At 39.3% G+C, this 23,191-nt stretch overlaps 2 protein-coding genes and 1 long non-coding RNA gene across 6 annotated transcripts in view; all 3 read right to left on the bottom strand.

Annotated features, from left to right (window-relative positions):
• Positions 1-1,255: 1,255 nt before the first annotated feature.
• On the bottom strand, positions 1,256-5,476 carry LOC121989805 (V-type proton ATPase subunit d1-like). 3 transcript variants are annotated; one of them, XM_042544067.1, is made up of 7 exons: positions 4,146-5,476; positions 4,002-4,060; positions 3,827-3,905; positions 3,641-3,700; positions 3,506-3,554; positions 2,222-2,356; positions 1,256-1,609 (listed from the first exon to the last, which is right to left on the bottom strand). In XM_042544067.1, exons 3-7 carry the CDS (start codon positions 3,883-3,885, stop codon positions 1,478-1,480), a joined length of 435 nt encoding a protein of 144 aa, XP_042400001.1. In that variant the 5' UTR covers positions 3,886-3,905; positions 4,002-4,060; positions 4,146-5,476; the 3' UTR covers positions 1,256-1,477. The 3 variants fall into 3 exon arrangements, 2 of the variants coding, with proteins under 2 accessions (XP_042400001.1, XP_042400000.1); XM_042544066.1 differs by having other exon boundaries at positions 4,002-5,476; XR_006114327.1 differs by lacking the exons at positions 1,256-1,609; positions 2,222-2,356; positions 3,506-3,554; positions 3,641-3,700; positions 3,827-3,905 and having other exon boundaries at positions 4,000-4,060.
• A 5,682-nt stretch (positions 5,477-11,158) lies between these two features.
• On the bottom strand, positions 11,159-13,803 carry LOC121990712. Its single transcript, XR_006114674.1, has 3 exons — positions 12,426-13,803; positions 12,268-12,316; positions 11,159-11,331 (listed from the first exon to the last, which is right to left on the bottom strand). It is a non-coding gene; the product is annotated as an uncharacterized LOC121990712 (long non-coding RNA).
• Positions 13,804-14,534: 731 nt separating this feature from the next.
• Positions 14,535-23,191, bottom strand: part of LOC121989804 — a 33,033-nt gene continuing 24,376 nt past the window's right edge. The window contains exons 1-2 of one of the 2 annotated variants that reach the window (XM_042544064.1): positions 15,966-16,240; positions 14,535-15,865 (exon numbers count right to left, since the gene is read on the bottom strand). In XM_042544064.1, coding sequence (XP_042399998.1) covers positions 14,710-15,774 — 1,065 coding nt within the window. In that variant the 5' untranslated portion in view covers positions 15,775-15,865; positions 15,966-16,240 and the 3' untranslated portion in view covers positions 14,535-14,709. Of the gene's footprint in view, positions 15,866-15,965; positions 16,241-23,191 lie in introns of those variants that run through there. The other variant, XM_042544065.1, reaches the window with a different exon arrangement.

Here is a 23,191-nt window from a genome sequence, read left to right as displayed (position 1 = left end):
TATCTTGTCTAGTCGTATTTCTGTTTGCAGAAAAAGGTCACCGAAATCAACACCCACTCATTATGTTCAAACTAAATGATGGAGTACACATACACAGCTAGGTATCATAAATTCAGAGAGATCGGTTTCAAGTTCCACAAGGTGTTGGGGTAGCTTTATTGGGGCCACAAGCTGAAAATTATGTTCTATCAAACTACAAATAGCTATTGTTTCTCTAGTGAATAGAAGTCTTTCGCAACAAAAGGTAGCATATTTTATCCAACATTTTCCCCGGATATCAAAGGCAGCACAATTTAAGCTATCTTGTTGACACAATATCATTCTGTAGTTGAGGTAACAACTTGTTCTTTTGCATCAATAGGTGGGAATAACAAAATCAGTTACATCAACAGCTTCATTCTTAGATATTAATAGCACCTAGTAAATTGTCATTTCTTCAATTTTCCAGTCAGTGAAGGTCACAACAGAAACATGTCAAGCATCCCTATAAAAGCTTGTGGAATTATGGTAGATAGACAATAGACGCATTTGAGAAATCAGAAAATGTAGCATAAAGGGAGAGCATTTTTCTACCTTAATTAGGTAATCAGCATCTTACACATAAGAAAGATATGATACAAGCATCAAATATTAGATGAATTTTGGGTATAGAGAAAACCTTACAAAAATCAATTTCCCTAAAATCTTCTTCAATTTAGTGTTGCCAGTGAAGACGACCTCTATAAATAAAGAAATTGAAAATGTCATTCAATATGAACAAATTTGCCTCTCATCTAATTGCCACAAAGTAGAATGGCATAAAAAAAGGTCACCTCTGGTATCAACTCGAGATCACCCCATTCCTTGAACTCTAGTAGGGAATCTCCTTGAACGTTGTTGTCAAACTTGCCTAGTATTAAAAATATACGTCTCGATACTAGCAAAAAAAATCGTAAAAAGATAAAATGTTACATCTTCATTAACAAGCTAAGATAAAATGTATGTGTGTGACTATGTATATATTATCCAATAATATTTGATTCATCGTCTTTTCTTTATCAAATTGACAATCGATGATTAAGACATACAATATTATCACATGAAGTCTTGAGATCAAAATTTGATGTGTCCGAACATTTCTCCCTCTGTATCTTACCAACTGTATTAATGACTAGTAGTTATCCGTGATTTACCTCCTCCATATTTGACCTAAGGACGGGTTGCCTGAGGCACTAGGAGCGAGTGAATCGCCTTTTACCACACAAGGCAAACATCAAACTCAAATTGTTCAAAATTTCACTATATTTGAAAGGAATCACATTCCATTCTAATTCTAATACAACTTACAGCTTATTTTATATTTCAAATTTAAGTGCCACACACGTTATGCTGATAAAAATAATGCATGTACCATGGTTTCGGCAAGTAAAGAGATAACAAGAGAATTAAATGATGGAAGGAGCATCTCGAGGCATAATTTTGTGCGCTCATTTAGCACTCAGAAAATGAAGACCACACTATCATGGATTCTGGACTTCTGATTCTGCGCTACGCATTCCGGGATCCACATCAGATTCCTTATCTCCTGCTCGCTCAATCTCATATAGGCAAAGAAAACCGCATAGTGAAACTGCACTTGTCATTGTGAGAATTGATTAGAACTGGTGAATTAGTTCATCCAAAAAGAACAACGTCCATCAAACAAGCATGTAGAGAGAATTCTGCAATTTGGTATTTTTAAGAAAACCGGAAGAAAATTCAATTATCTCAAACTTACAATTCCATGAGAGATTCATATATTGAGCAAATTGGATTATTAACACAAATGCAGTGTGATTCTTGTGAACCAAGTTCTGTTGTATGAACAATCACAGTACGTGTAAAGTCAAGGAAAACACACCCTCTGAATAAAATAGCCATGTCAAAGAAGTGTCTTTGGCCAAAAGGATCAACAAAATCCTCCAGATACAAAGATGGTGGAAAAGTTTGAGAAGTTGAACATAAACAACAAACATCGGAATTAGGGGAAAGTTAGTGATATCCTTTTGTCAATACAAAATTAGAGAGCAAGCAAATTGACTAAATTCATCTAGACTCACAATCAAAAAATTTCAAAGTCGGGTGGATCAAGCAAGCCACACAATCTTAAAATGAATAACTATCTTTATTAGTTAATGATTTGCAACGATGATATAAATCAGTTTTAATCTATCCTATCAAGCAATTGGTGGATGATGCTTACCTGCTGCTCAAAAGCCAAACAGAGCCTCTTTACTTCCTCTTCATAAAATGCTTTGTCCAACATCTGACTTTCTCCGTAGGATATCTTGGCAAAAATGGACTGGTATGGTGGATATTTTTCCATCACACCACGGACCTGAAACAAAAATATAAATGCAATCATGTTTAAGGTGTGCTTGCTTTAAATGAGAGAGTGAGAAAGTGACAATTTATTTCCTTCCAACAAGCTATATTGTCTACACCAAATTAGAGTGGAACTGGAAGGAAGAAAAACCAGCCTTCTTGGTTGATCAACAAATGCCAACTGGTCCTTGACAGATAGGCACGATTTAGTCCCCAACTGAAATTTCAGCTTCTATACTTCTCTCCAATTAAACACAACAAGAATTATTTCTTTCCCAATACCTATTCCTTCCTGTAACTTAAATAACTTCTTTCATCCCTTTCTCTATTCCTTCTATGAGATGACTAACATATTTTTATCCCTAGATTTTTATGAGATGACTAACATTTCAAGAAAGAGCGGATTGGCCTTTTTCGATACTAATACAACTTAGGCAATATGCATCTGAATATGAGTGATTTTGACACTTTTTGGATGAGATGTCACCATTCCCCATCTACATTAAAATGCAACACAATGGTGTAATGCAAAATCAAATTAGATGTCTTGTTTCTTGTTGACAGTGACTGTCAAATGGCAAAGTTGATGAAAAGGAATTAAGGAAGGCCCAACAAGTAATATGGGGTGACTGAGATGAATGATAAGCTTCTTTTCTAACATATCCTAGCTACCATGGCATTATAGCAATTGATACACTCATTCCCTCTCCTCTTTTGTCACTTAATCTCCCTATAAATAATTGATGCCAGTCAACGCTATTCACCTATGCTGACCTATACCTTGTGTTGGCACAAGTTGGCATTAGTGCATGGCCATTTGAGTCTGGGACTGAAATTGGTTCCTCAACACTTTGAATTCTGGTCTTCTAGGATAGGTCAGTGTGTTTCATCAAAAAAATGTAATGGATGGTAAGACCAACACAATAATATAGATCAAGTGCTTTTCCTTATAGCTTAAAATAGTATCAAAACAAGTCATGTCCTTGGATCTTGTCAATGCCCTATATTATACCCAAGTGGGCATATTGGACTTAGGCAAATCCAGCCGAACTGCCCAATCGAACTTCTGTGGGAGTGTTATAAATAAAAGAAATTAGTTTTTCCTAAAACTCAAACTTTGGAGATAGATTATCTAATTCGACAAGCAATTTAACTATCTTACCTGGTCAATATCCTCACAGATAGCAAGTTCTTCATGGCCATAGGGATATCTGTAAAGAAGAAAAAAATCTATAAGAAAAGTGCAAACACCCAATACAAGCTAAATGATTATATGATAGAAGGGTGAAAACCATACAACAAACCGAAATTAGAATAAAGCTTCCGGCAATCATCTCTAGTCAACTCAGTGCCAATGCTGTAAAACCAAGCCCTCAATTAATGAACAAAAAATCTCATGCTTACAAATTTTTTAATGTGTTGGGTAAACAATACGATGAACATGGCCACCACTTGAATAATCTGAAGTTTAATTTTGGCTCACCTATTTATAGTAATATTGACAGCCCTTCTATCAGCTTCAAATGCAAGAAGATCGGACATAATTTCAGCAGTTGCTCCACCTAGTTTTTTGTTTTGACGTAACAGTTTAAGCCAAAAGTAGTAGAACAAACTATCTTTTTCAATCATAGATATTGTGATATGTCATCATTGTTTACCTGACAGAAGTTACAGAAATCTTCAAGGTAGGCCTTGTACAAGGTATTCCTCATGATCTCTATATTCATATCATCCAAATCCTGACAGAGTCAAATAAAGATAAAGTCTTTGCAATTAAACAAGTATATGTTTTTCCAATTAACCTGGTGTAGATCAAACTACAGTGATGCTCATACAGCATTTTGAAACTCTTGATATTTTGACACCAGAAAGTGTTTTCAACTGGTAAATTTCTGCCAGATGTCCAAACTCAAAATATCTTTCAGCTTACTACACAGCCACTGGCTACATGTGCGATTCAAACCAGTCCAGAATATCACCAATAGGCAAGCTGGTCATCTCATGGTATGCAAAAGCAAGATTTAACTCCTCCTCTACATGATCAAGCCATTCATACTTCTCCATTGAGGGATCCTTTTCCTTAAGAGCTTGCTTCCACCGAGTCGCTCGTCCATCGCTCTTCAAATATCCCCTCTCATCAATGAAACCCTTCTCCTGAAACAACTCAAATACACTGGCAGATACCGCCTCATCCAAACCAGGGATCCTTTCCGTCAAAAGCGTACGAGTCAATGGGAACTCCAGACACCTGACCTCCTTAACAGAAACACCCTTCTTCTTCAACGAAGCCATGTTCTTCTCTATCAGCCTCTTTGCACGCAGGTCTTTAGGCATATGGACAAAGAGAGTGGGAGGATACCCAACTGGAACGCCCATGGAACCGAACACCCCAGCTGAAATCATGAGCGCTACGCTGCTAAAATTCACCTCCTTTGCCAGCGCAGAAACAAAATAACCACCAGATGAAGCTCCTAGAGCTGTGACAGGAAGCTTTTGGAGCTCGTGGTTCTCAATCCACCATTGTAGTATCCCTTTAGCAATGCCGACGTCCTTCTCGATAGACCAGCATCTTCCGAGGCTGGAAACAGCGATGACGGCGAACCTGCGACCTAGAGCATTGAGGACAATCAGCCTGTCTTCTGGAAGGCCGACGCAGTGCGGGCAATGAGCGGATCGATCCCAGAAATTAGCAGCTCGGCAGTTGCAACCGTGAGCTATGAAGACGACGGCCTTGGGGGACTCGGGAATTTGCCATATGACTTCGGTCTTGTTGACGAATTCCGCGGTAGGTTGGGATCGAACAGATGCAACAGCAACAACATGATTCCTTTCGCTCTTCCTATCAGATTGGGTCAGTGACCCGGCCGAACCATTAGAATTCATGGAAGTGGCTAGAAGAATCATGCCGACGAGAAGAAGAGCCAGCAATCCGACAGCAACCGCCCCTCCTCTCCGCAGTGGCTTCTTCGCTCTCTGCGCGCGATTGGGAAGAGCCGCCATGATTTAGGGCAAGATCGAAGCTTTACTGCTGAAGATTGAGCACGGCGGCACGCGATCGTGATGCGAAGAAGCGGAAAAAAAAATAGCGAAAAAAAAAATATTACTGCTGCAGATCGATTGAGATCGAAAGGGATTGTGGCCCACAGCAGCTTTATATGCGCTGGACGAACCCATATGAAAGCCCAAAGCAATCTTAATAATTTACTTTTGCAAATTAGCCCTTTATTTCCATGAATATAAGTCGTCACCCTTGTATTTTGAAATTTAAATAATAATAATAATATTAATAAACTTTAATATATATTGTATGGAAAATTGCTTTCATTTATACTAATTCTTTATATTCATAAATTTTTAAAACTTTAATCGATTTACTTTTTAAAGTTCTCTCACATGACATATCGCATAAATATGGTGTGATGTTCAAACGATGAAGAAAATAATATTCAACTAAATAAAGTGATCGACCAATAAAATTTATTTTCTTTATTCTAAGGAAAAAAAAGTACAATATAATATTTTTTAGTTTGAAAATAATTAACCATGCGCTAACTTCTATTCTTTGTTGGTGTTGATATAGCTTTCATTTAATCTGTAGTAGAATTAGCTTCTCTGAATATACGAGAGCAAAAAACTTGGTACCTTGTAATTACATCTCTGATTTTCAATACTACATTACGAAATTCTCAACAAATAAAGGAAGACCGAATAATCTTCAAAGCCACCAAAGAATCAAGACTCTAGCCACGAGGGAAAAAAATTATTTTCTAAACATAGCTCCAAACCTTTAAGAATTGCTACCAATTCAGCTCTTACATTGGATCCAACCCCAATAATCCCATGTTTAGCCATAATCACTTGCCCACCATGATCCCTAATAATGACACCATAAGATGTACCAGAATTTCCCTTAGAGCAATCGTCTGTGTTGATTTTGAAAATCCCCAAATCCGGCCTCCTCCAATGTACTACTGAAATTGTCCTCCCAACAAAAACTTCAAAGGAAACCCCAACTGACCAGCAACCCTAAAGAACCCTTTCCCATGCTTGCTTTTAATAAAACCAGCAGCCACACCAAAGAAAAATTATTGTATAATATTTCGGATCATCTTTTGAGCACCCATCTTGATCCCCCTATGTTTAGCATCATTCCTAAAGACCCATATAAACCAAAAAACTAAGAAAGGCATCCCTCTCTTACATGTCCACCGTGAGACCATTCTATTCCCAATCTCCAACTCCGAAAGTCAAAAAACCTATTTACACAAAATAGATTGGCAAAATACGCCCAAACCTCTTTTGCAACATGTCCATTAAAGAACAAATGCCCCTATGATTCCATTTCCTCACAGCACTGACATTTAAATGCTAATGACACCCCACGTTTTTGCAAAACTGAATCAACCGGTAATCTTTTCAACCAAAACCGCCAACCAAAAATAGATATTTTAGAAACCAATAATTTACTTCGAATTGCAACCCCTATATCCTCCTGCTGTCCACAAACCCTAACACAATTCCATGTAGATTTAATAGAAAAATTTCCATCCAAAGACAACTTCCAAATCATATTAGGCGAACCCCCTCTCTGAATTACAACTTCAGCCACCAAATAAGGTAAAACAGCCCTCACTTTGTTTAAATTTCAGCTCTGCTCCACTATAGAAACAGTAATTAAGGCATCCGGATTCCCTTTCACTGCACAAGATATTTTAGCAACCAACAATTTACTCCAAATTGCATCCCCTATATCCTCCTGCTGTCCACAAACCCTAACACAATTTCATGTAGATTTCATAGAATACTTTCCATCCGAAGACAACTTCCAACTCATATTAGGCGAAACCCCTCTCTGAATTACAACTTCAACCACCAAATAAGGTAAAACAGCTCACACTTTGTTTAAATTCCAGCTCTGCTCCACTATAGAAACAGTAATTAAGGCATCCGGATTCCCTTCCACTGGACAAGTATGGAACAAAGGCCCTCTATCCAACCACTCATTATACCAAAAACTTACACGGCCGCCACCAACAATCCATCCAATCTGATTTTCTACAATAGCGTGAGTTTTCATCATCAATCTCCAGCAAGGAGAAGCATTGCCTTTTATAGAAACAATCATAGGAGAAGTCGCACCACAATACATTTTAGTAAGAAACCTAGCCCAAGGAGTTTTATATTCCCTAAATCAATTGCCCAAGAAATCTAGTGAGCTTTCCCTTTCGAACCTGAAGATCCCCAGAAAAAATTTGCAAAAATTATTTCCAATTGATGCAAAATTGAAAGGGGTGGTAAAATATCTTGTAGCAAATAAACAGGGAATGAACATAAGACACTTTGAATCAAAAGCAGGCGCCCTCCATGAGATAATCTCGATATATTCCATCCAATCAATTTCTTCCTCACTTTTTTTAACAAAGATTGAAAATGTACAGTTTTCCAATTACCCGAAAGAATAGGAACTCCCAAGTAAATAAGAGGTCCATTTCCTTCCATAAAACCCGTCACGCCAGAGATTTGAATTTTCCTAGCATTAGAAATGCCTTTAGAAGGAAAGAAAGAGCTTTTTGAAACATTAATCAATTGCCCTGAGCATGACATATATGAATCCAGAAAAGCCTTAACTCGTCCCCGGGCCTATGGTGTCATTGTAAGATATCCATGTTGTCTCCCGAGCACATGCAGTTCGATCCCAGCTATGACGTATTTGTAAGAATTTTTCCTCCAAATAGAGCGCGCAACCAACGGATGCTGGGCTTCCGTGCGCTTCCCGATTTACCCTTGTGGCCGATGGGAAAATTCCGTGGGACCGGGCCAGTCACCTCAGGGATAGTCAATGAGGCTAACTGGGATTATCATTTTTTTAGAAAATCCTGGACTCTCTTAACACAACTCACTGTCCCATTCATAAGGATCATCACATCATCTGCATATGCTAAATGAGACACCTTATAATCACAGCCATAATTGAAAAACATTTGAGGAAACTTGTTAAACAATTTATCCAATCCTCCAGACAAAAATTCAACTGCAATAATAAACAATAATGGCGAAATAGGGCCCCCTTGCCTAAGACCTCTTTTAGAATAAATGAGACTAACTGAGATTATCATTTTTTTAGAAAATCCTGGACTCTCTTAACACAACTCACTGTCCCATTCATAAGGATCATCACATCATCTGCATATGCTAAATGGGACACCTTATAATCACAGCCATAATTGAAAAACATTTGAGGAAACTTGTTAAACAATTTATCCAATCCTCCAGACAAAAATTCAACTGTAATAATAAACAATAATGGAGAAATAGGGTCCCCTTGCCTAAGACCTCTTTTAGAATAAAAGAAGCACAATAAATGACCATTAACCTTACAAAAAACCAGCAATTCGCAATACATGTCCTTGTAATATCAATCACTGAATCCGAGAAACCAAAAGCACCCATTATTTTGAAGAGGAAATTCCATTCCACCCAGTCATAGGCTTTAGCCATGTCAAGCTTTAGAATTAAACTCACCCCTCTAACAGGATAATTCAACTTATGATATAGTTCTTGAGCCAAAAGGATATTATCTGAAATCAACCTCCCTGCTACAAATCTACTTTGCAAAGGAGATATAATTTTATCCAAAAGTAAACTCAACCTATTTGCCAACAATTTTGAAATAAACTTGTTTGATACATTACATAAACATATAGGTCTGAAGTTCTGCCACTGTTACACGTTATCTTTTTTAGGCATAAGAACTATAGTGGTCACGGCCATCCCTTTTGGAAAGGATCCTCCTGGAAAGAAATCCAATACAACATTATGTACAGCCAATTTAATGATCTCCCAACATTATGTAGAGCTAACAAAGCTAATTTCTCTTCCGGGCTGATTAAACTTGGAATAAGCTCTAAATCTGCAGAAATCAGCTTTTCCCCCTCCCCCGACAACAACGTTTCAAAAAATTCAGCACCTGAAGCTTGAATTAAATCCGCTTTCTCTAAACAAACTCCATTATCTTATCCCATATTCTGAAAATCCGGGCAGCCAATCTCCTTTTCTGCACTAAGTTGTGAAAAAACTTAGTGTTTCTATCACCCTCGCCTATCCACCTAACAGCCGCTTTTTGTTTCCAGGAGATCTCTTCCATGTTTAAAATTTTGAGTAAATGTGCATCATCCTTGGCCATCTAAAGTTTATTTTCCACTGTAGGGGCTGAATCAAAAACCCTTTCAGCTATAGCAAATTGATCTTCAGCCTCTTTTACCGTATCAAGAATATTCCCAATAACGTCTGAATTCCATTTCCACCACTTCAAGTGTCCTTTCAGACGATTCAGTTTGAACTGCAATTTCTGCAAGCCAAATCCAAAGCAAGGAAGCATCCAATTTAACCGAACTGTCAAAGAAAATTTGAATGCTTTATCCACATATTTTGGAATCTAAAAGATGCCACCGGAGGAGAAAAACTAGTAAAAGAAATCAAAAGAGGACAATGATCAGACATTGCCCTGCTCAAATGCTCAAACCGAACATTAAAATCTTTGGCACTCCAAGAAGAGGACAAAAGAATCCTATCCAACCTCTTCCATATCTTGTTATTCGTCCATGTAAAAGAATAACTATCTGAGATATATTTTATGTATTGCATGTATAAAGACAGTGATTTTCATGTATTGCATGTATAACAAAGAAATCCGCTTTTGACAATGTATAAAGACAGTGATTTTCATGTATTGTATGTGTAACAAAGAAATCCTATTCTTTCATGTATCACTGTATAAAGACAGTGATTTTCATGTATTGCATGTATTGCTGAATTCAAGATATCTGTCTTCTCATTTATTTATTTTCTTTTGAAATGTCAAAAGCAATGAAATTAAGAATATTCTTCCCAAAATTAAAAAAAAACATGGCTATGAGAAATTCAGTCAATCCAGATGTCAAAATTAAGAATAACATAATACTTTCCTCCCAAGATTGATTTCAGTCATGTCTGCACGCAATTTGCTTGAGCCGACACTGCAACTGATGAGAAAAACATGGCTATGAGAAATTCAGTCAATCCAGATGTCAAAAGCAATGAAATTAAGAATATTCAAAAGCTTAGTGCTATTGATACTCTTAAAGCAGAAAAAATGGTTATTAGAATTCAGGATAATGCAAGCAAGAGATGAGAATTCAAGGCTCCAAAAAATGAATTCAACATCAAATCTCGTCGAACAAACATATTCATATTTATAAACTTTAAATAATAATTCTTTGCAACAAGCATACTTCATATCGTCAAAATAACATTAAAACATACAAAAACTAATATACAAATGTATCCAAAATAGTTATATATGCAAAATCACATCAAAATATATCCAAGATAATTATACATGCAAAATTACATCAAAATATATTCAATATAGTTATACATGCAAAATAACACAAAATAACCATCCTGAGCTGATATAACATTAAATAACATCAAAATATATCTCAGATAGTTATACATGCAATACATGAAAATCACTGTCTTCTCACCCGAATCTCAGATAGTTAACATCAAAATATTCTTAATTTCATTGCTTTTGACATCTGGATTGGCTAAGCTTTTGTATGTCGATTTCAAAAGAAAATAAATAAATGAAGAGGATTAATTTAGCTTAAAGCAAAGTTAAGATCATAAATATATAAAAGACATCATATTTAGATATGCAGCACTTACTGAATGTGGGAAGTCAAAGGTAGTGCAGCATAACCAATAATCACCTACATAGTGAACTATCAGTTAAAAATAGGAAGAATGTTCCACACGTGTGAGGAGCTTCATGTTTCATCAGAAGTTTGACACGAAAAAAAGATAAACAAGAGATGGTATTGGGGTGTCAAAATAGAAAGAAGGCAAAGTTTAACTTCATCATGGTAGCAAGCCATTCTAGCTCCAACTGCAATTTGTGTGAGCATACTTTTCAAGAGTTTGACCTTGTTCCTTTGGAAACTCAGCCTGAGCAACCAAACAACCAGAAACTCAACAGATTGAAGAATTCTAAAGTGAGAGTGATAAACAACAACCTAACCACTTCTCATTAACACAGACCTCTAATGGTTGCTTTTGGATGTCAGCATCATCCTTTCGCATTTATATCCTTATGAACAAATTTCTTTTACGACCCAAGTTAACAGTTAAAGGATAAACATAAAGACACTGGAAAAGTTGTGAGAATGGCTCACTTCTAATCATCCTCCAAAAACCAAAAGCTTGAATGTAAAATCATGAGCTATAAAGATTAAAATTTTAGTAGCCTAAAACAAAATGGGCTAATTAATTGTCTATGTGCCCTAATCAACAAAACTCTATTTGTACATGAAGTTCTGATAAGAGAGAGGTAACTACATAGATACAGGTTTCCACAATTTGCCTAGCAAGGATACAAGAGGATATTTTAAAAGAAATTAATGATATATTGTTCTACTAAATAATAGCATGCAAGCAGAAATAGTAGCTAATTTAATTTAATTTTCTAAAATAACATGTGACAGAAAAAAATAACAAACAAACAAATATGCAAAACGACTATAATAAACTTACAACTCAAAACAACTAAGATACACTTCCAATAAATTACTACATATCCATGACAGAATAACCTTATAAAGTGTGTTTTTTACCTAAGAGAGCCACCAGAATCGCCAATAGAGAATGTTCACAAGTGCCCACGGATAAAATTCAAGAGATGGCATAGAGAAGCTAGCTTTAAGAATCAGGAAGAGTAATGTTTTGTAAAGAAAATATGACAACAATACTAGCAAAGTAGCACCTATAATTTAGAAACATTATGCTTTTAAGTAAAGTGAATAGACAAATCTGCTGAACTTCAGGATGTGTTAAAGCAAGATTACAGATTGAATGTTGATAAATAGCAGACAAAATACTACTTACATGGTCACTAAAATCAGGATGATGTTCTCCAACTGGAATTGACACATTCCTACAAATATATTTTCGATTAATGTCGATGAACTTCAAACTACCACTACTGGAGATATCGGGATCATTGCTATGATGCTTTCTTAGAGAAGTTTCAGTAAAACAATCACCATCATCATTTGAGTCAACGATTATGCTTCCACGATCAGAGATTGCCCACATCAACGAGTGAAGTATGAAGCTTGTCAACCTCCAATTCAATGCACCTTTTTTAACAGGCTTGTGTACCTTTCTTTTAGGATTCTAAAATTTACAAAAAAAAGGGCAAGAAAAACTAAAGTCAGAAGCTTTCGTTGAAACAAATTAATAATCATAGATCAAAAGAATATTGTTTATCTTCCTTTTATCAGCAGCATAAACATCTAAAAGGCATCATTGTGTGTACTAGCAAAAGATAACTAAAATTATCAGGAGTTTATGCAGGCAAATCACCAGAAGTAAGTCCTCTGTATAACTCTCTTTGACTTTGTTTAAATTTGATATCTCCACAATAACAGACACATCACAATATCTTGTAGCGTCAGTGTCATGCCCAAACATGCAACAACGCTCAATTAGCTCAAATAAAAAATACCTAACCGTGAGTAATCGGACAAATGCTAGGCAGAGAGGAAGAGACCAAGCACGGTGAGGGTGAGGCCAAATATCTCCAAGTTCTTGTTCATCTAGAGAAATGATGACGAACACCAAAGAGCAATACAACAGGCTGCCCCCACCCACAGAGGGAAGGTCATGTCATGGATAACACTTCTCAGGCACATAGCATCATCTCTGGAGACTACATCGGTTTCTTTGCTGGCTGTGGCCAAATATCTCCATGTTCTTAGTCACATATGTCACAAGGCAGTTTCTATTGTAGTAAAAAGTGCTCTATCCAAATATGCCCTTGAGATCCTTGAACACGAACTCGACAAATTCATTGCAGAATTGGAAAAATATTTTACATGGTGTTCCTTGGACCAAACAATCACAAAATATAAACATGGTTGGTTATGGGTAGCAAAACACATTAGCACAAGTGGTATTTGTTTTGATGGTTTTGAATTTTCTGCTAGATGACAGTAGATTCAAATGTCTGCTGAAATCCTACATGTGGTCCACCTGCAACTTGATGCTTACCTTTGTCTTACTTAACTCATGGTGTGAATTGTTACTCTTGTGCATGCAGAAACTTCTCTAATAATTATTTCTCTAATAATTGAAAATTGATGTTTTAATTTGAATAGCTTTATGTGTATACAAGAACAAGTCTTGGGTCCTTTCATATTTTAAACCATGCTAATCGTATGGACTTTTGACTGACATTTGCACCTTGCAAAACTAGAGTAGAAGTGCTGTCAATTAATATATTGAAGCATGAGAACTTCAATTTTCTTCCTCTGCATCATCATATTGAAATCAATGAATGAACATGATACAGGTGCAAATTTAATGTTGTAAAACAATTTTATTATTTTCTATTGTTATTTGTATAAACTGGTCCTTGTTGTTGTAATATTTAAAAAGAAAAAAGAAAAAATGCTGGTGTCCGTTTTTATTGAAAAAGGTTGTAGCCTAATGGGCGATCTTTGAGAATTCTTCAAATGGTGCTTTGCCGGCAAGGAATGGGCTTTGACAGTTATTAATCTACCACATTTATGTCTGTTGTTGATTTATGTCATCTTATGTTCTTGCTACTACAACTTTTCTAGAGCATTTATAGCTCTTATTTTCTCCTATTCTATTTTAATTTGCCTCCATTGTCATCTATGGTCGACAATGTATTCCATCTAAGCCGCACTGTTTTACTTGCATTTCTTTTGTCTGATATTATCTCAACAGAGTATTTGTATAGGATTTCCTTTTATAAATAGATATAAGTTGGTAGATTTATTTAAATTACTTGTGGCAAATTAGGAACTTTTTATTTATCGTCAAGTATAGTGTAAAATATTTTTCCAATTCTGCAATGAATTTGTCAAGTTCGTGTTCAAGGATCTCAAGGGCATCTTTGGAGAGAGCACTTTGTACTACAACAGAAGCTGCCTTGTGACATATTGACTATATCTCATCGTCAATGAACCTTGGGCACTGGAGTCCTCTACTGATGGTGGTCCACTATACACTGATGAATCTTTGGCATACTTGGTCCATCTCCTCAAAATATACTGAGGAGGTAGGTAGCGAATGTTGTTATTATTATTAAGAGCCTTCAATGCATGCATACACAAGACACCCAGTGATAAAAACTTCTGGCTGCTACATTTAATTGTTTGGTGTAGATCAAACTACAGTGATGCTCATACAGCATTTTGAAACTCCTGATATTTTGACACTAGAAAGTGTTTTCAACTGGTAAATTTCTGCCGGATGTCCAAACTCAAAATATCTTTCAGATTACTACACAGCCACTGGCTACATGTGTGATTCAAACCAGTTGAGAATATTACCAATAGGCAAGCTGGTCATCTCATGGTATGCAAACGCAAGATTTAACTCCTCCTCTATATGATCAAGCCATTCATACTTCTCCATTGAGGGATCCTTTTCCTTAAGAGCTTGCTTCCACCGAGTCGCTCGTCCATCGCTCTTCAAATATCCCCTCTCATCAATGAAACCTTTCTCCTGAAACAACTCAAATACACTGACAGATACTGCCTCATCCACACCAGGGATCCTTTCCGTCAAAAGCGTACGAGTCAATGGGAACTCCAGACACCTGACCTCCTTAACAGAAACACCCTTCTTCTTCAACGAAGCCATGTTCTTCTCTATCAGCCTCTTTGCACGCAGGTCTTTAGGCATATGGACAAAGAGAGTGGGAGGATACCCAACTGGAACGCCCATGGAACCGAACACCCCAGCTGAAATCATGAGCGCTACGCTGCTAAAATTCACCTCCTTTGCCAGTGCAGAAACAAAATAACCACCAGATGAAGCTCCCAAAGCTGTGATAGGAAGCTTTTGGAGCTCGTGGTTCTCAATCCACCATTGTAGTATCCCTTTAGCAATGCCGACGTCCTTCTCGATAGACCAGCATCTTCCGAGGCTGGAAACAGCGATGACGGTGAACCTGCGAACTAGAGCATTGAGGACAATCAGCCTGTCTTCTGGAAGGCCAACACAGTGCGGGCAATGAGCGGATCGATCCCAGAAATTAGCAGCTCGGCAGTTGCAACCGTGAGCTATGAAGACGACGGCCTTGGGGGACTCAGGAATTTGCCATATGACTTCGGTCTTATTGACGAATTCCGCAGTAGGTTGGGATCGAATAGATGCAACAGCAACAACTTGATTCCTTTCGCTCTTCCTATCAGATTGGGTCAGTGATCCAGCCGAACCATTAGAATTCATGGAGGTGGGTAGAAGAATCATGCCGACGAGAAGAAGAGCCAGCGATCCGACAACAACCGCCCCTCCTCTCCGCTGCGCTCTCAGTGGCTTCTTCGCTCTCTGCGCGCGATTGGGGAGAGGCGTCATGATTTAGGGCAAGATCGAAGCTTTTACTGCTGAAGATTGAGCACGCGATCGTGATGCGAAGAACGTGAAAAAAAATAAAATCCGCCAGGCGCTGCAGATCGATTGAGATCGAAATCAGTTAAAACCTCTTTCCAAATTGGGTCATTACGATGAGGGATTGTGGCCCACTGAAGCATCACGCATTGACGGACCTCGGCGTGGACTTTGGAGTGAGCGGCGGAGCCTGCGCCGGCGATGCGAACACTCCATTGCTGTTGCTGCTGGAGGAGGAGGAGGAATTCGGAGACTGGAGCCGTCCTTTCTCCATTAAAAATCCAATTTTTATGGGCAAAGGAAGAGATGGAGGGAGAGAGGAAGAAGAAAGGAAACAGCTTGAAGTATCCTTCGCCTTCTCTTCTCTTCTCTCCTCGCCAATCTCTTCTCTCTTCAGATTCAGTTGCTGTTCTTGTGGAGGCTGTGTGGGGTGTGTGTGAGGGAGAGAAATGGATCGTGATGTGGTTGCTTTATGGAAGTTCATGGTGGGGCTAGTCAAATTGGGCCATTTAGAAAAAGGATGAGACGAGTTGACTCAGTTTTTGTTACATTTTTAAACTTAGAAAATTAGGGTTTTCTTTCTCTAGATATATATTTTTTTTCAAATAATAGGGGAAGAAAGACCAAAAAAAAATTGGGCAAATTGCGATGAAGGAGTCAGACATGGTAGCGGAAATCACAAGAATTTTGTATGGGGACTACTAAAATTATCATTTCATGAATAAGGTGGTGGTCCACTTTTTGCACCCAAATTTGACTCAGGTTGATGCAAACCCCCTAGTAAATGTTGTCTTCTCATTTAAATAAAATAAAATAAAATAATAAATAAAATAAATGCTGGCCAATAAATAATCCAAATAAAGGGGGAACAAATCAGATCAGTATGCATTTTGCTGCCATATCAATTTGGTAGATCAAGAACAGATTTTTCGCAATCTGTCTATGTATTTTTTAAAATTTAATTATTGGTTTGTTTATCAAATGACAAGCATATTTGGTAGCTAATCATCAATTAATGCACTGCCACACCCAACCCAACCCAACCAACTCTGAGCAGGTACTACTAAATCTTTTGGCTTGACCAGGGTTAGATAAGAGCCTAATGAATACTTACCAAGTTCTTGAAAATAATAAACATTTTTCACACTTTACATGTGTGAAAGACTATTCAACCCAAGCATTGAGTAACAAACTAATAGGTTTTTTATTTTTTGTTTTTTTGCTTCAGTTGATATAGACATGAATCTTATAATTTAAAAGCTTTAGTTATTTCAGTTCTAACAATAAGAAGATACTACAAATAAGTAAAAATAATAATAATTAAAATGTGTTTATAGTCATGTGTGATCATCTTGCTGCGCTGCTGCTGTTCATCTAACAGAAAAATGACTAAACATAGTAGCATTATAAATGATATAATTTGCAATTGCAAGGAATCATGTATTCATGTATTGATTTCTAGCTATGAGGTACCGTCAATTCCTCCATTGAAAAGATAACCTCGGGGTGTTGATTGCAGAGCAACATGACATTTACACCTCTGGATTTATTCTTATGCCGATAGAAAATTTTTATGGGATTAGATTAATCATCTAAAAAATTAATCAATTTGAAAAATTCAATACTTGGATTAACAAAAAAAAATAAAATGATATAATTTGCCCTAGGGCATGGTGCGATGGTAAGTGACAACGTGGATAATTCAAGTAGTGATGGTTTGATTCTCATATTGGGTATTCTCGAACGCATGTGATGCTGGAACTATTGGTGATGTTACGCCATGGATAGTTATGATTCTTGAATTTAGTCAGATGGTCAATGGAAAACTCCATTCACATTATTCTAGATAGAGTCAGTTATATGAATCCTTCTACGTCATTAGACTCTATCCCTTATAACAATAATCAAGTCTTTTTTAATTATTCTCTTTTTCATTTGATACATATATTTATCATAATTTTACATTACCTAATTAGAATATTAATTGATACTTAAATACATACTCATACTATGTGTTTATCAAAATTTTTTGTTAATATATGTAATTTCGACTTCTATTTGTTTTTTGAATGATCCGTACATTATCAAAAATAAAATAAAATAAATGATATAATTTACAAAGCGATTGATGGAGCTATAAAATGGATAAAGTTGATTCATTTTCTATTGGTATAGTCGTAGGAATTTCTGTAACGATATAAAACAAGGGGACAAAAAGAAGAGGAAGTCAACTCCTATTCCAGCTTGCTGAAAAGAAGAAAACATAGACACAGCATCCATTCTTTACAAGTGGAGTTTAGCACCTTCACTTTCAAAATATGAATAAATATTGGGAGGAAAAGATTCAGAAAGTGAACTATAATAATATATTTTCTCTCTTTTTTTTTTTAAAAAAAAAACTTCAGTTCCAGTTGCCTAATCAATCATCCATTGCTGAAGGCAACTGGAAGTGGAGAATGAGGTTCTCTCCATTTTGAAAGTTGATGCTCATAATGACAAACAAATTCAACTTACATGACAAAGACAGAAGCCAGATTATAGAGAAACATGTTGCATGAGGGAAAATATTAGTGGTAGTTTTCCCCTACAACGTTATAGCCAACCATAAATCTTGAAAGAAATATAGAAAGAGAACAAATAAGTGGCATGAAATTCTAGATGTAGATGGCAAAGACACTGATATAATACTTGGAAAATTTCTTTGGTTTGAGCGTCCGTTTACACCTTGTCCACTTGAATATACACAATATTTTTTATAACCAAGATATCATTATAGGAAATTGATCCCGTCCGGAAGCTGAGTCGGATGAAGGCGGACCTTGTTGTGCGGAAAGTTGACGGAGAGTCGCTGAAAGAAGGTGACAAGGACGATGACGCTATCCTCTGCGCACACTCAGACAAGCACCCTTGTCATTAGAGACCAGAAACCAGGGAAAAAGTCCCCGGGTCAGGCCCTCCGACGCTCAAGTCAGGTACTTTTTCCCCAGAAAACCCAGAGAAAAGACGAAAAGTAGAAAGTAGTGAGAAATGACGAGTGAGCGTACCTGCATAAGGGACAAAGCCTCCCTTTTTATACTGCAATGGATGTTTCTGGAGCCTGGCAAATGTCAGGGAATGTCGGGTGTCAGGCTTTGTCTGGCAGTGGTCAACACGTAGCTTCCTCCTATAGGCTGACGGAGGACTCGAGAGGAGTATGAGCCTCAAACCGTTGGAATATTCCCTGACATGCGATGATTATTCTCTAACAATTGGTTACGCCTCTTTGTCCTGTAGTGTCTGATCTCCTGACCTGCTTCCGTCTACGTCATCCCTGCCCTGTACATCTTGACCTGCACGTGGGGTTTGCTTCCCGACTTGCATCTGATTACTGTTGGATAAGACATGTACGTTCCGACCTGCACGCTGGGTCTGATTCCCGACCCGCATCTGATTGTTATCCAAGACATGTACGTCCCGACCTGCACGCTGGGTCTGATTCCCGACCCGCACGCTAGGTCTGATTCCCGACCCGCACCTGATTGTTATCCAAGGTATGTACGTCCCGACCTGCACGTTGGGTCTGATTCCCGACCCGCATCTGATTGTTATCCAAAGCATATACGTCCCGACCTGCACGTGTCTTCTGACTTGCATTTCCAGGTCTGCTTCCTTGAATTGTTTCCCTGGGCTCCTGGGACCATCCCAACGGGAGACCTGGGGCTGGGCTTCCTATCATCCTCAAAAATGGGCCCTTTCGAAACCTATTCGGTCCTTGCTGGTCCTGACCGCCATTCCGTTTATTGCTATGTGAGTCTGACTTCTGACCCCCCATATGCTTGACTTCTGACCTCCACGTATGCTTGACTTCTGACCTCCATGTATGCTTGACTTCTGACCTCCATGTATGCTTGACTTCTGACCCCCACGTATGCTTGACCTCTGACCTCCACGTATGCATGACTTCTGACTACCTCATCATACCGACCCCACAAAATGCACCGTATCACAAGCCTCTCCCTCAAGTCTAGTCGAATGAGGCTCTAGTCCGACTGACTAGACCCCGATCCTAGTGTTCACTGACCTGGTTCTCGCATCCCTTTGCCGGCCTGCATTTCCAGGAGATGAATGATTCTTTTCCACGTTGGTCCTGACTCTTTAACTTCTGAGCGCACTTTGCTGCTATAAATATGACACTAGTTTCCAAACGCTTCTCCGAGTTCCAAGAAAATCCCTTCGCCTTCTTCTTCTTTATAAAAGGTTTTCGTTTCCTCGCAACAACACCCTTATCTTCAGCCTTTCTACTCCCTTGTGATACTTCTCTGATCTATGGAACCCGCCGAGCTATCCTCCTTACGCCATCAGCTAGCTCTTACGAAAAAGTCTCTGCGTGATATGACCCTGAGTCGGGATTTGCAAACCTCTCTGTGTTAGGAAATGGAAGAGCTTTGGCAAGCAGCTAAATGCAGAACTCGGGCCGAGATAGCCCTCAAAATGAAGGCTCAATCGGATTTCCAGAGTCAGATCCATCACATCATGTATCTGAAGATCAAGCATGAGAACGAACTGACTAGGCTAAAAGAAGAGAACCAGCTGAAGGATGAGATCATCGACCAATTGAGGCATACTCTTGAGAATGTCCAAGAGGAGCTAGCTCGAGCACAGGCTCCTTTGAAAGAAAAAAGTCCTGTCTCTATGTCCGACAACACTTGAAACGTTTGACCCATGTACCTCTGTTCTTAATAAAATAAGGTCGGCCTTCTGTATTTTACTTTTACTATCCCTTCGTACGTTACCGCTTATGCACCATTATGCTTTTCTAGAACCCCCTGCATTTTTCTAACATTTCTAGCAAAAAGTAATGATATGATAAAGATAGCTTACCTCCTCTTCTTCTTACCTTGTTACATATAAGCGAGCCTTCGGTTAACGCAAGTCCGGCAGTAGATGATATGCTTATGAGACTTCATATTTAGAAACAACCCTTCAGATACGGCGTGAAAAGCAATCCCTCGTGATAACTTGTCCTGCTGTATTTTGCCTCAGCAGAGAAGGAATATGAACCGAGAGAGTCCTTGTACTGACCGGGCTGGTTGTTGGGCGTGAGAGTCATGCTCACTTATAACTCGCACTGGGGCGAAAGTCTGGGACAACCGACCGACCAGCTCGGTCGTTGGGCGTGAGAGCAAAGCTCACTTATAACTCGCACTGGGGCGAAAGTCTGGGACAGCCGACCGACCAGCTCGGTCGTTGAGCGTGAGAGCAAAGCTCACTTATAACTCGCACTGGGGCGAGAGTCTGGGACAGCCGACCGAGCAGCTCGGTCGTTGGGAGTGAGAACAAAGCTCACTTATAACTCGCACTGAGGCGAGAGTCTGGGACAGCCGACCGAGCAGCTCGGTCGTTGGGCGTGAGAACAAAGCTCACTTATAACTCGCACTGAGGTGAGAGTCTGGGACAGCCGACCGAGCAGCTCGGTCGTTGGGCGTGAGAGCAAAGCTCACTTATAACTCGCACAGAGGCGAGAGTCTGGGACAGTCGACCGAGCAACTCGGTCGTTGGGCGTGAGAGCATAGCTCACTTATAACTCGCCCTGAGGCGAGAGTCTGGGGCATCCGACCTGGAAAGGTCGTTGGGCGTGAGAGCATAGCTCACTTATAACTCGCACTGAGGCGAGAGTCTGGGGATCGTTGGGCGTGAGAGCATAGCTTATTTATAACTTATAACTCGCACTGAGATGAGATTCTGGGGCATCCGACCTGGAAAGGTCGTTGGGCGTGAGAGCATAGCTCACTTATAACTCGCACTGAGGCGAGAGTTTGGGGCATCCGACCTGGAAAGGTCGTTGGGCGTGAGAGCATAGCTCACTTATAACTCGCACTGAGGCGAGAGTCTGAGGCATCCGACCTGGAAAGGTCGTTGGGCGTGAGAGCATAGCTCACTTATAACTCGCACTGAGGCGAGAGTCTGGGGAATCCGACCGAGCAACTCGATCGTTGGGCGTGAGAGCAAAGCTCACTTATAACTCGCACTGAGGTGAGAGTCTGGGACAGTTGACCGAGCAACTCGGTCGTTGGGCGTGAGAGCAAAGCTCACTTATAACTCGCACTGAGGCGAGAGTCTGGGACAGCCGACCGAGCAGCTCGGTCGTTGGGCGTGAGAGCAAAGCTCAGTTATAACTCGCACTTAGGCGAGAGTCTAGGACTTCCGACCTGGAAAGTGATCACCTGACCGGGATGAATGTTGCCGAACGGGAGGCAATCTCCTGACCAGGATGAAGGTTGTCGACCGGGAGGTCGATCTCCTGACCGGGAACTGCTTAGAGAGCTTTAACTTCGCCTGTCATCAAGGAATGTACCATTAATAATGATGTGAGGATAATTATATTAGAATTGTACTTAGCCTTGGCTTCGCTGTATTTAAATTCCTTTCCCGCCACTTTTCTTCGATGGTTCCCGAGAAAATTGCGTCGTGAGCGTTTCCATACTCCCGCCTCATCTCATGATTTCCTTATCACGTCCATCATTAATACAGCTCTTAGGGGGATCGACACCTGTCGCATGTCTTTAATGCTTATGCAAGATGACGCCGCCCACGCCACTCCCTTTTGTACACGCTATTCCATAAGAACCTGTCCCTCGGCGATCGGACGGCTTTAGGCGCTTCACCCAAAAAGATACTCGACATCTCTTTTCGATATTCCCTAGGACAACTCCCTTTATAAACCCTAAAGGCAGTCCGCAGTCATTACCTTGCACCGTTTGGCTGCCTTCCTTCTGTTGCTTCGACTGCTCCAGCGTCTTCATCCTTCCCCTTTTAGGCTTTTCTCGTCTGGTGCTCTTCTTCTTCTCGACCGATTTTCCCCTCGACCTTCCTCATATTGATAATGGCAGACGGTAAGGCCACCTTTTGGTACTCAAGCTTTATTTCTGATATGGATGAGCATGACCTAAACGTGATCCGGTCTGACCTGCGCTTGAGTGACGCCTATGATCTTCGAGTTCCTACAACGAATGAACATCCTGCAAATCCTCCCGAAGGCTTCATGACCATCTTTAGAGATCAGATTTTAGGATGCCTTCGGTTTCCGGTACATCCCTTCATTTCTTCCCTATGCCGATACTTTGGCATCTGCCTCTCACAATTTGCTCCCAATTTCTTTAGAGCCGTGTGTGGTACTGTTATTTTGTGTCGCACCTACCAGCTTCCCTTATCTGTTGAACTTTTTCATCATTTTTACTCTTTCAAACGCTCCGAACCGAGGGTGTTTATGGTGTAGGCTCGGCCTGGCTATAAATTCTTTTATGATATGCCCTCTTCCAATAAGGGATGGAAGTCCCACTTCTTTTTTGTTAGGTTGCCTACATCCACCCCCTGGTTCCAGCCGATCCCTTGGTGTTCTGATATT

Source organism: Zingiber officinale, chromosome 6B, assembly GCF_018446385.1.
Source record: "Zingiber officinale cultivar Zhangliang chromosome 6B, Zo_v1.1, whole genome shotgun sequence".
In the NCBI taxonomy this organism is placed as follows: Eukaryota; Viridiplantae; Streptophyta; class Magnoliopsida; order Zingiberales; family Zingiberaceae; genus Zingiber; species Zingiber officinale.
The sequence above is the reverse complement of the archived record's forward strand: the minus strand, read 5'-3'. Positions and strand labels throughout refer to the sequence as shown.